This window comes from Crotalus tigris, unplaced genomic scaffold (assembly GCF_016545835.1).
Source record: "Crotalus tigris isolate CLP2741 ecotype Arizona unplaced genomic scaffold, ASM1654583v1 scf7180000018172.2679963, whole genome shotgun sequence".
Lineage (NCBI taxonomy): Eukaryota > Metazoa > Chordata > Lepidosauria > Squamata > Viperidae > Crotalus > Crotalus tigris.
This window is the reverse complement of record NW_024096864.1, coordinates 798355-810453: the sequence shown is the minus strand read 5'-3', so window position 1 is coordinate 810453 and position 12099 is coordinate 798355. Positions and strand designations below refer to the sequence as shown.

The 12099-nt window shown below is 49.8% G+C and overlaps 1 protein-coding gene across 1 annotated transcript in view; it reads right to left on the bottom strand.

Annotated features, from left to right (window-relative positions):
- Positions 1–1273, bottom strand: part of GAB3 (GRB2 associated binding protein 3) — an 88362-nt gene extending 87089 nt beyond the window's left edge. Inside the window, exon 1 of the mRNA XM_039348736.1 lies at positions 824–1273. Coding sequence (XP_039204670.1) covers positions 824–895 — 72 coding nt within the window. The 5' untranslated portion in view covers positions 896–1273. The remainder of the gene's footprint in view (positions 1–823) is intronic.
- Between the last annotated feature and the right edge of the window lie 10826 nt (positions 1274–12099).

Below are 12099 nucleotides of genomic sequence, written 5' to 3'. Positions count from 1 at the left end.
ACACGTTTTCAGGGGTTAGGCGAGTGGGATCACGGCTTGCACTCTCGGGTTTTCGTTGCACGTCCGAAGGGCTGCTTCCGCGACATCTGCCCCACCGCCCTCCACCAACCACGTTTTGCGGACCGCGAGGGTTCCAAGTTCTCCTTTGGGGTCTTCATCGGTCCGGCTCGCCCCCCACCCTCCAGCGCCCCCCCCTCCACTCATCCTAACCCTCTGGCGGTCCTGCAACTTTCGCAAGCCGGGCCCGTCGGGGAGGACGGGAAGGAGGGAGGGAGGGAGAGGACGGGCACATCCCACCCACCCACCCGTCCGTCCCCCTCCCCAAGCGGAGCGCGAGGCAACAGCCTCGGCTTGCAACACCAGCCGGGCTGGGAGGCGTCTCGTTCCAAAACAAAGCCTCCTGCTCCGGATTGCGTAACGGGCAAAAGGCGCTCGCGGACCCCGGGCTGGGCGGCGGGGAGGGGGCCGGGGAAAAGAGGAGAGGGCTGGGGGGGGGGGAAGGAAGCCAGCGGGGTAAGAGAAGCCTGGAAGCCCGCCCGCGCGCAAAAAGCCTCCTCCGCTTCCCAAGCGGCCGTTTCCCCCACCAGAAGGCTGGAGTGCGGGGTGGGGGGCGCAACGCTCGCCTTCCCACGAACGCACCCACCCACTCACCCACCCACCCACCCACCCAGCTCGCACAAGCCCCGCTTGGAAGCCCCAGCAGGACCCGCACCCCCGCCAGCCCTTCCTCGGGGAGGGGGAGAGCCTTTGCAAGGCCAGGGGAGACGGGGGTGGGGGTGGGGGATGGGTGAGGGGAGCCCCCCCCCGCGGCCCCCCGACTCACGTAGCGCTTGAGCTTCTTCTCGGGGGGCGACTTGATCAGCCAGCCGGTGCAGACGACGTGCCCCGCGCTCATCTTCGCCCGTCGCCGCTCCCCGGGGACGCACGCGCACGCCCGACCCGCAGCCACACAGGCGGCGGCGTCCGCCCGCCCGGACCCCGCCGCGGAACCGGAGCGCCGATCGCCGCCGCCGCCGCCGCCCTCCTGCTTGCAGCCGCCGCCGCTGTTGCAGCGCAGGCAGGAAGTCGCGGCATTGAGCGGAGACCCGCGCAGCTGCGAGCCCGAGGCCGGCCGTCGGGGCACGTGACGCCGGGCCGGGCCCAGCCCTGTCAACAAAGACGAGCACGTGTGAAAGCGCCGGGGCTCGCCTCGCCTCGCCCTCCGCGGGCCGGCCCTGCTGCGCGCCTAAGTGCCGCTGGCTCGGGCGCCCGCCTGCTGGGACACGGGCACGGCGGCTTCTTCCGACGACGCTTCTCCGGGGAAGGGGCAGAAGAGGCGGGGGCCGTGCAGGAAAAGCCCCTTCCCCCTGGGCGCTCCTTCCCCTTCGCGGCTTACTCCTCGGGCGCTGGAAAGTACCTTTTGTACGTCGCAATGGTGTCGCAGGGTTTCCTGCTTGGAGGGTTGGACTAGATGACCTACAAGGTCCCTTCCGACTCTTGCTATTCTCTTCTGTTTGCGCCATCCAGGGTTGGACTGCCGGTTGCCACCTGAGCCGTCAAGCAAGGGTGGCCAGAGGCAGGGGCTCAGTTCCCACGTTGTCTAAACCAGTGGTTCTTAACCTTTTTGAACGAATGGCCCCCTTGAGCCAATGAGGAAGTTGTCATCGCCCCCCTCCCCCAACACAACCTCTCAGTCACAACATGGGAAACAATTCTTTCATTTATGCAAACCCTTTTTCTGTTTTCTTTAAAATTGTCATCAGGACCTATCGATGCAAATCATTTATTTCCAGTCTTTTCCCCATATCTCCCATATTCTGGCCAATGGCGCGCCACTGTATGGGTAGAGGCTGCTGCGCAACGCGCATGAAGATAAGCGATGCATATTCACATATGTACGGCGTTCTGTACTGAAGCTAGCTGGAGGAACCTTTAAAAACACAATTCAGTCCACTAATAGCAAGCGATCTGATGTTTTTGTACGACAGATATACAGCAATTCACTGTATGAAAAAGTCACAAAAGTGTCCCTAAAACTTCTTGCTCCATCGCCCCCATATCGCCCCTTTTTCGTTCCTTCGCCCCCCTGAAAAATGAAATCGCCCCCTGGGGGGCAATATCGCCCAGGTTAAGAACCACTGCTCTGGACCAGGAGGCAGTTTGCACCCTGAGCCCACCAGGATTTAATCCCTCCTTGCTCCCCTGACTGAACCACAGCGGAGTGGATTCCCACCGGCTGTAAGGCCAGCCAAGACCTGCCTGCCTTGGCTGGGCTTAATAGTTAATATAGGGCCGTCCTCGACTTACATCAGTTCATTTAGCGACCGTTCAAAGTTACAACATCACAGGGGGGAAAAGTGGCCTATGGCTGTTTTTCACACCACCCTCACAGCTTCCCCATGTTCACATGATGAAAACTGGCAATTGACTCCTATTTATGACTGTTGCGGTGTCCCGGGGTCATGTGATCCCCTTTTGCAAACTTTGATGAGGAAACCTGTTTCACTTAACAACCGTGTTACTAATTTACCAACTGCAGGGATTCACTTAACAACTGCAGCAAGAAAAAAATGAGGCAAAACTCCACAAATGTTTCACTTAGCAACAGGTTTGGGCTCAATTGTGGTCGTAAGTTGAGGATGACCTGTTTAGACCTGGAGCTGGTTGCCCTAATTAATATTGGAAGGGGCCTTGGGCTGTGTTATACATAAACCCCTTCCTCCCTCTCTCTCTCTCCTCTCCCCCATCTCTCTCCCTTCTCTCCCTCTCCCACTTTCCCCCCCTCTCTCCCCCCTCTCCCCATCACCCTCTCTCTTCCCCCTCTCACTCCCCCCTCTTCTCTCTCCCCCTCTCACTCTCCTCTCCCTCTTCCCCCTGTCTCCCCATCTCTTACTCCTGTCTTCCAGTGTCATTTTACCTGCACTTTAATGAATGCCCAGCTAGCTAAATGACTGGAAAGTTTTATGACAAATTAGACATAGGATGAACGAATGGGGTGATCTCAGCTAAGGGCAGAAGGTGCCTGATCTTGTCTGGACTTGATCTCGGGCCATGAAGAAGACCATCAAGGCTGTGTTGTTGTTAATTGCAAAGTCATGTCCGACCCATCACGACCCCATGGGCCACGTTCCTCCAGGCCAGCGGTTCTCAACCTATGGGTCGCGACCCCATTTGGGGTCGATCGACCTCTTTCCGGGGGTCGCCAAAGGTGGCGATCCGCCATTTTGTCCCCTCTGGGGGCGGCGGCGCGCATGCGCGCTGCGCGTGGGGGCGGCGGTGCGCCTCTGGGGGGCGCCGCCGTGCATGCGTGCCGCACGTGGGGGCGGTGCCGCGCCTCCAGGGGGTGGCGCCGCGCATGCACGCAGCGCGTGGGGGCGGCGCAGCGCAAGCGCGCCGCACGCGGGGCCCCCGCCCCCATGCGTGCCGCGCCGCGCATGCGCATAATGTTTGTGTGACGGGGGTTGCCGTCACACAAACGTTGAGAACCGCTGCTCCAGGCCTTCCTGTCCTCTCCCATCTTCTGGAGTCCATTGAAGCTCACGCCTACTGCTTCAGTGACTCCATCCAGCCATCTCATTCTCTGTCGTCCCCTTCTTCTCTTGCCCTCCATCTTTCCCAGCATCAGGCTCTTCTCCATTGAGTCCTTCCTTCTCACTAGGTGGCCAAAGTATTTGAGTTTCCACTTCAGGATCTGGCTTTCTAAAGAGCAGTCGGGGTTGATCTCCTCTAGGACTGATCGGTTTGATCGCCTTGCAGTCCAAGGCTGTAGGCTAGACTAAGTCAAACCAATATCTCAAAAAAAAAAAAAAAAAAAGAAGAAGAAAGCCACTTGTCTATGGTTGCCAAGAAATTTGCATGGAGATGTTTCTGAAGTCACCCAAAGTTCAAGGAGACTATTCTTAAGAAGGGAGGGACTGAAAACTGGATTGTTGAGAAAAAATGCAGAAAGTATGCTATTGGTCACGTGTAGGTTAGCTGGTTATCCATTGGCAAATAAGAAGAAATAGAACACAATCAAACACAATCCAAGCCCTAAAGAGGATACAGAAAACTGGTTTGCTTAATATTTGCATATCCCATCATCTAGGCAAAGATGCAAATATTTATCACATGACTCCAGTCGAGATAGAAATCTGATATGTGTTTTATTCCTGGAAGAGAAGACAACTGCCAAGAATATTGGGTGCCACCTCAGCTTGCCCTATGATGGCTTACTTCCATATCTCAGTCTTTGTATCGGTCTTCAGATTAGATCCCTCTTCTGATAGAAGATGCCTTCAAGCAGAGACTGTTCTCCCACGGCTTTTCCAGTCAAAGGCAAGACCAACAGATTTCTTAAAACATGTCACAACAAAGGTCAGTTCCTACATAAGCATGGCTTGTGAACTGAACAGCACAAAGCTTAAGGAGATGACAACTTGGTTCCAGCACTCACTTCCTAAAACAGTGTTTCCAAATGGCAGGACACTGACCCTTCTCAAGGACTGGAAGATAAATCAAGTCTGGAAAACTCAAACGTGGGGATGGACAGAGCTTTAGAAGGCGTCTTGGTTCATTTAGGGATGAACACTCTGGTGCAGGGGTCTTCAAACGTGGCCCTTTTATGACTTGTGGACTTCAACTCCCAGAATTCTGGTTGGAATAGAATAGAATAGAATAGAATAGAATAGAATAGAATAGAATAGAGATAGAATAGAATAGAATAGAATAGAATAGAATAGAATAGAATAGAATAGAATAGAATAGAATAGAATAGAATAGAATAGAGAAAGAATGGAATGGAATGGAATAGAATAGAAAAGAATAGAATAGAATAGAATAGAAAACAGAACAGAACAGAACAGAATAGAATAGAATAGAATAGATACTGGAATGGAATGGAATAGAGAAAGAATGGAATGGAATGGATTAGAATAGAATAGAATAGAATAGAATAGAATAGAATAGAATAGAATAGAATAGAATAGAATAGAATAGATACTGGAATAGAATGGAATGGAATGGAATAGAGAAAGAATGGAATGGAATGGATTAGAATAGAATAGAAAATAGAATAGAATAGAATAGGGCTTTTTTTGTCATACAACGCTCAGAACAGAGTTCCGGCACTTTTTTTGGATGGAACCTTGTAGGGTAGGCAAGGCAGGGTTGCATAAGGTGTGTGAGTTCCAGCACCTTTTTTTTTTTTTACAAAAAAAGCACTGCAATAGAATAGAATAGAGTAGAGTAGAGTAGAGTAAAATAGAATAGAATAGAATAGAAGCTGGAAGGGACCTTGGAGGTCTTCTAGTCCAGCCTCCCGCTCAAGCAGGAGAACCTATACCATCTCAGACAGGTGAATGTCTAGTCTCCTCTTAAAAACCTCCAGTGATGGAGCGCCCATGATTTCTGGTGGCAAGCTGTTCCACTGGTTGATTGTTCTCAGTGTCAGGAAGTTTCTCCCTAATTCCGGGTTGCTTCTCTCTTTGATCAGTTTCCATCCATTGTTTCTCCTATCTTTCTGGGCTAAGGCAATGTTTCTTTGATGGCTGCCTCCTATGTTCTTCATCCTTCCGAACTCCTCGTCTCTCCTGGTGGTCCCCCATTCAACAATTAACAATGCATTAGATCCAACCTTGAGATCAGCCAAGCTCAGAGAAGTGCAAGACCGAGAATGAGACTTTGAATTTACCGATGCCTCCCTTGCACCCAGCTTTTTCTTTTTTCCCAGCAGTGCCGATCGACGTCCTGGGGAGCCGTACACTTTAGCCAGAGCGATTTAGCTGGAGTTGGTTCTGAACGGGGAAAATCCAGGCCAGACTAGAAGGAGGGAAATCCAGGCAGGACAAGAAGGGAGCAGAGCCAACAACAGAACGGAAAGGCCACAAAAGAGGGTGGAGACCCAAGAAGGAAAGACCAGCTGGTTTGGAAAAGCAGGAAAAAACTATGCAGATCTGGACAGATTCTCCTCGTTTTCTCCTCTGAGGTTCTCGGACGGAACAAGAGCCAAGTGCAGGGAAAATGGAAAGAAGAATTCGCCCTTCCAGGAAGGATTTGGAGAACGCTCCCAAACCTGCAGCTGACTACAAGTATAGAATAGAATAGAATAGAATAGAATAGAATAGAATAGAATAGAATAATAATAGAATAGAATAGAATAGAATAGAAAATAATAATAGAATAGAATAAAATAGAATAGAAAATAATAATAGAATAGAATAGAAAATAATAATAGAATAGAAGAGAAGAATAGAAGAGAATAGAAAAGAAAATATGGAATGGAATGGAATGGAATGGAATAGAATAGAAAATATGGAATGGAATGAAATAGAATAGAATAGAATAGAATAGAATAGAATAGAATAGAATAGAATAGAATAGAATAGATACTGGAATGGAATGGACCACAGAAAAAAGGGACTTATAACTGCTTTTCACACCACCGTAGCAACCTCCCCACGGTCACATGATCAAAATTCAGACGCTGGGCAACTGACTCATATTTACGACGGTTGCAGTATCCACGGGGGGGGGTGTGTGTCACGTGGTCCCCTTTTGTGACAGTCAATGGGGAAGCCAGATTTGCTTAGCACAGCGGTGGCGAACCTATGGCCCTGGTGCCAGAGGCGGCACTCGGAGCCCTCTGTGTGGGCACATGCACCGTCTCCCCAGCCCCGCCTCCTCCCACGGCCCCCTGCTCACCAGCAGCCCCCCCCCAGAGGAGAGTTGCCCCTGGGTGAGGCCCACACGAAGCAGTGGAGCCAAGGACATGGTAGTTGGGCAATGGGGACAAGACCCCCACCCTTTGCGTCCTGTTGTGCACAGATGATGCTGCAGGGCATGGGCGAAGGCCGTGGCTGCCATGGCGCTGCTGGGCTGCCTGGGTGATCTGTGGCGGGCTGTGGAGGTGGTGGGTGGCCCAGTGGGCAGGGCGGAGCGGGGATGGGTGGGGGGCAGTTTTTGGGCACTCGGTCTCTAAAAGGTTCGCCATCATGGCTTAACAACCGGGCTACTAAGTTAACAACTGCAGTGATTCATTGAACAGCGGTGGCCAGACCTCGCTTAGAAACAGACAATTCTGGGCTCCATTGTGGGCGTGAGTCGAGGACTGCCTGCATTTCCATCTCCCAGCCCACCACACCCAAAACTCCCCAGTAAACAACGTTCCCAAAGCGGGACACTTTTCAAATAGACCAATAAGTCAGCAATCAAACGCCCCCTCCTCTCTTTAAAAGCGACCAAGCCAGTGGTGGGATTCAAACAGGGGAACAACCGGTTCTCTGTGTGGGATGCCGCTTCCGGAAGTCCATTCTGGGCCTGGGCAACAAAAAATTAGCTCCCGGTTCTGCTGAACTGGTGCGAACCGGCTGAATCCCACCACTGGACCAACCCAAAGTCTCAAAAACTCCCACCTTTGTTGCTTGGAAGGAAGCCAGAAATGTGACTACAAAGCAGGGGAATTTGGTCCATTCGAGAGACGGGAAGGCCTGGGGGGGGGGGAACCCTGAAAAATTGGGGAAAAAACAGGGTTTTTTTCCTGGTCCCCCCCCCTTTTTTTTCCCAAAGCCGTTTGGAAAACCCTGGGTTTTTCCCCATTTTTTTTCAGTGCTGCTGCTGCAGATTTCTCCCACTGTGGTGGGGGGGAGACCCATTTGGCAGTGGGGAAAAGGGGGGAGAACCATGCATGGTCTCTGTCCCTGCTGACTGTGGCAGCCGCCCTGTTCCATTTCCTCCAGAGACTCCATAACAACCCCACCTCCCCGAGCAGAACCGAAAGGAAGGAGAGTCTTGGCACAGCCCTTCATCTCTTCTGCGCCCACATGCTTGTCAAGGACCCAGCGGAGAGAGCCCGGGTTCCTTTCCCAGAGATGCAGGCTGTCTTCCAGATCGCCTCTGCAGCGTTCCCAGGAGGCGCAGGGAACCTGCCCTTGGCAAGGGCAGGAGGCTGGCCATGGAAGGCCAGAGCGTGCGCTTTCCGTGGCTCCGTCAGACAGGAGGCCAAGCGGCCGCACAGCTGGAGGAGAATCGCAGGGAAGAAGCCCTGAGTCGGCAAGGTTGATCCGTGCTGGGTCACCCCTGGGACCTGCCCATTTCTCCCTGCTCTGAATTGTGCACAGTTCAAAGCGCACTGAAGATGTCCCCCCCCGCCACCACGAATGGAGATGAAACGTTTGTAGCCAAATCCCCAAGCTCTGGAGATCAAGCCAACAGCCCAGTTCTCCCTACGATTGGTGGAGGTATCCCCATCTGTCAGGACTGCGATACGGATTGCTAGCCATCCTCCTTTTGCTTCTTCAGATAATGAAGACTTGACCTTGTTAGATTTGAGGGGGGGTCTTTTATTTGCACAGAGGTGTTGGTTTTTTTAAAAAAATAAAATCAGGTGCTTAAATTCATCTTGGAGGTTTCTTACAGACGCTATTCTTACCACGGGCTCTGGAGCTCTTATGTCAGAATGTCAAAATAACAAGGTTGGAAGGGGCCTTTGAGGTCATCTAGTCCAGAGGTCCCCAACCTCTTGGGTACCAGGGACCGGTTCTGTGGAGAGAGGTTTTTCCGTGGACCAGAGGGTGCGTGGTTTTGTGTGCTTCCTGCATCCCACAGATGGGGGCTTTGCTTGTTTGTGCGGACTGGTTGCTGGCATGCTGTGGCTCAGTACTGGTCCATGGCCCAGAGGTTGGGGACCCCTGTTCTAGTCCAATCCCCTCTCAAGCAGGAGACTATCTACCATTCAGACAAATGGCTGTCCAGTCTCTTCTTAAAAACCTCCAGTAATGGAGTACCCACAACTTCTGGAGGTCAGTCGTTCCACTGGTTAATTGTTCTAACTGTCAGGAAGTTTCTCCTTAGTTCCAGGTTGCTTCTCTCCATGATTAGTTTCCATCCGTTGCTTCTTCTCCTGCCTTCAGGTGCTTTAGAGAGTAGCTTGACTCCCTCTTCTTTGTGGCAGCCCCTGAGATATTGGAACGCTGCAATCATGTCCCCCTTCGTCCTTCTCCATTAGACATACCCAATTCCAGCAGCCTTTCCTTATATGCTTTAGCCTCCAGTCCCCTAAACATCTTTGTTGCTCTTCTCTGCACTCTTTCTAGAGTCTCAGCATCTTTTTTACATCGTGGTGACCAGAACTGGATGCAGGATTCCAAGTGTGGCCTTACCATTGTAAAGTGGTATTAATACTTCACGTGATCTTGATTCTATCCCTCTTTTTAATGCAGCCCAGCACTGTGTTGGCTTTTTTGTCAGCTGCAGCACACGGCTGGCTCATATCTTACCTAGCTGGGTAATGAAATGTTTGCAAGAAAACAAACAAGGTTGAAGGTTACCTCCCTCCCTCCCTCCCTCCCTCCTGTTTAATAATAGCTAGGAGGACACTCCTCCATCAAATTCAATTCACTTTGCTAAAAACTGGTGCTTCCCAAGTCAAATTGCAGCATCATTTTCCCCCCCCCCTAAAATATCTATATCTATTTCTCATTACCCCATTTAAGAAAAGGAAAGGAAAGCATTTCTGGCTGACTGCCTCCTTACATTGTAGTTTGGTATTGCCCAAATGAATAATTAAATGATTTGGATATCGATATACAACCTAATGCGTTTTATTATAAGCTATCCAGAGAGATTCAGCTATTTTTGCAGCTCTCCATTCTACAGTTAGAAGAGAATCTCTGCATGGCTCAGAGGTTGAACTGTGAAGTCCGTGGTGCTCTCTACACTGGTTGTTTTCTTGCATGCATTTCATTACCCAACTAGGTATCATCATCAGTGCTGGGGGTGGGGGGGGAAAGGAGGTTTCTAACTTTTTATATGCTAATAGCTTGCAGCACTAGTAACTACATTCCCTATTAGCACTGATGATGCTATCTAGTTAGGCAAGGAAACAACCAAGTTCAGAGAACACCCAGCAATTCTCCATTCTGGCTGGACTTTGTGACCAGGCCAGAAAAATCCCAGATGCACCACCCCTGTAGAGTAAAAAATAAATAAATACAGATTTAGAACATTCAATTCTTAACAATATACTCCTGGATCAACTGTGCAATACACTCTGCCAGTAAGTAGGGCTGACTTTGCACCCTCTCATGCTAAGAATTCACTTCTGCCTTCCCTGGAACTTTGCAGCTATCTGAACTACTTATGGTGACCAAAATATTAGCATTTCCAGAAGCGGCTCTACTATTAGTCCAGTGTTTCTCAACCTCAGCAACAATGGGTGGGACTTCAGCCAGCCCGCAGAGATTAGAAACTAGGGGCATGATCCAAAGATAGGAAATTATTTTGACTTCAGAGATGGCAAGCAAATGAACGAGGGGTGTAGTCAGTGGATGAATTTATATATTACCAATAACAAGCGGTATATATGTTTCTCTTATCAAATTCACGGCCTGGGAAAATGACAATCTCTTTTCTCCTGTCCAGCTGTTACCCTGTGGAAAGATGGGCGGCCAATGAATTTAATAAAAAATAATAAATACATTAGGGAAGAGTAAATGCACGTATGCCTTCGTGCAGAGGAAAAGTATCATTCTCAGCAATGGAAGTCCTCTCCTGGGATGCAAAGGGTAGGCACGGGGCTAACGCACAAGTAAAGCACAAGTACTCGTTCTAACCCCTTCCTTTCCCTTCTCCCCATATGATCAGGATCAGCCACACTGGAAGAAGCATGGCCCCCTTTTAAGGGCATTGCTTAATCACCCTGCATAGCTTAGCTGATACATCCAAGTAAAGAAAGGTGTGGGATGCTGAAATGGTAATGCTTCCTTAAAATAAATTACAAAGAAAAAAAAAGAGAGAGAATGTAAGAGATTAAGAGAGAGCAAACATTTGTAGCAATACTACCCTCTAGTGGTTTTTTGGTGGAATATATGCAGGGCTGGCTTCTTTGTTGGATTTTGGTAAGGCACCAGGCTAGAGACCAGAATAGCCTGAGTTATAATCCCATTTTAGGCACAAAGCCAGCTGGGTGACCTTGGACCAGTCCCTCTCTCTCAACCCTCGGAAGCAGGCCAGGGAAAACCACTTCTGAAATCTTGCCAAGAAAACTGCAGGGACTTGTCCAGCCAGTCTTTGAGAACTGGACATAATTGAACAGAAGAAAGAAAGAAAGAAAAATATCTCATTTCAGAGTATTCCAAAAGAGATTCTCACATTTCATGAGAACCAGGCGTCTGCAACTCTGGTCACATTTTTTTCCCCCGCTCTCTTCCACTGGAAGACGTTAAAAACGTCCACTTGGTCTCACACACATTGTATCCAGGTCTCTCAATTCAAAATAATACTGTAAGCTATCCTTCAAGATTTAGGCTTAATATAGGATTAAAAATAGAGAAAGGAAAGGAAAGGAAAGAGGAAGGAAGGAAGGAAGGAAGGAAGGAAGGAAGGAAGGAAGGAAGGAAGGAAGGAGGGAGGGAGGGAGGGAGGGAGGGAGGAAAGGAAAGGAAAAAGGAGAGGAGAGGGAAGGGAAGGAGGGAGGGAGTAAAGAAAGAAGAAAGGGAGAAGGGAGGGAGGAAAGGAGAAAGGAAAGGAAAAGGGAGGGAGGGAGGGAGGGAGGGAGGAAGGAAGGAAGGAAGGAAGGAAGGAAGGAAGGAAGGAAGGAAGGAAGGAAGGAAGGAAGGAAGGAAGGAGAGTTTCTACAAAGAAGAGACTAGACATTCACCTGTCTGAAACAATATAGGTTCTCCTGCTTGAGCAGGAGGCTGGACTAGAAGACCTCCAAGGTCCCTTCCAGCTTCTATTCTATTCTATTCTATTCTATTCTATTCTATTCTATTCTATTCTATTCTATTCTATTCTATTCTATTCTATTACATTACATTACATTACATTACATTACATTACATTCTTATTCTTTCCTATTCTATTCTTTCCTATTTTATTCTATTCTATTCTAAAGGAAAGGGAGGGGAGGGAGGGAGGAGAGGGGAGAGAAAGGGAGGGAGGGAGGGAGGAAGGTCTTTGTTCTGCCTAAATGTTGAATGTGGTCAGGCTTGTATGCTTGGCATAGACCCACACGGCCTCATGGCATTGTATCAACAAGCAGAACCACTGTGGGTATATGGAAAAGACCTTGAGAGACGGGATGAAGAGATGCTGCTTTGGGAACAGTCAGATAAAAGTTTGCGTAGCCAAATGGGCAGAGCA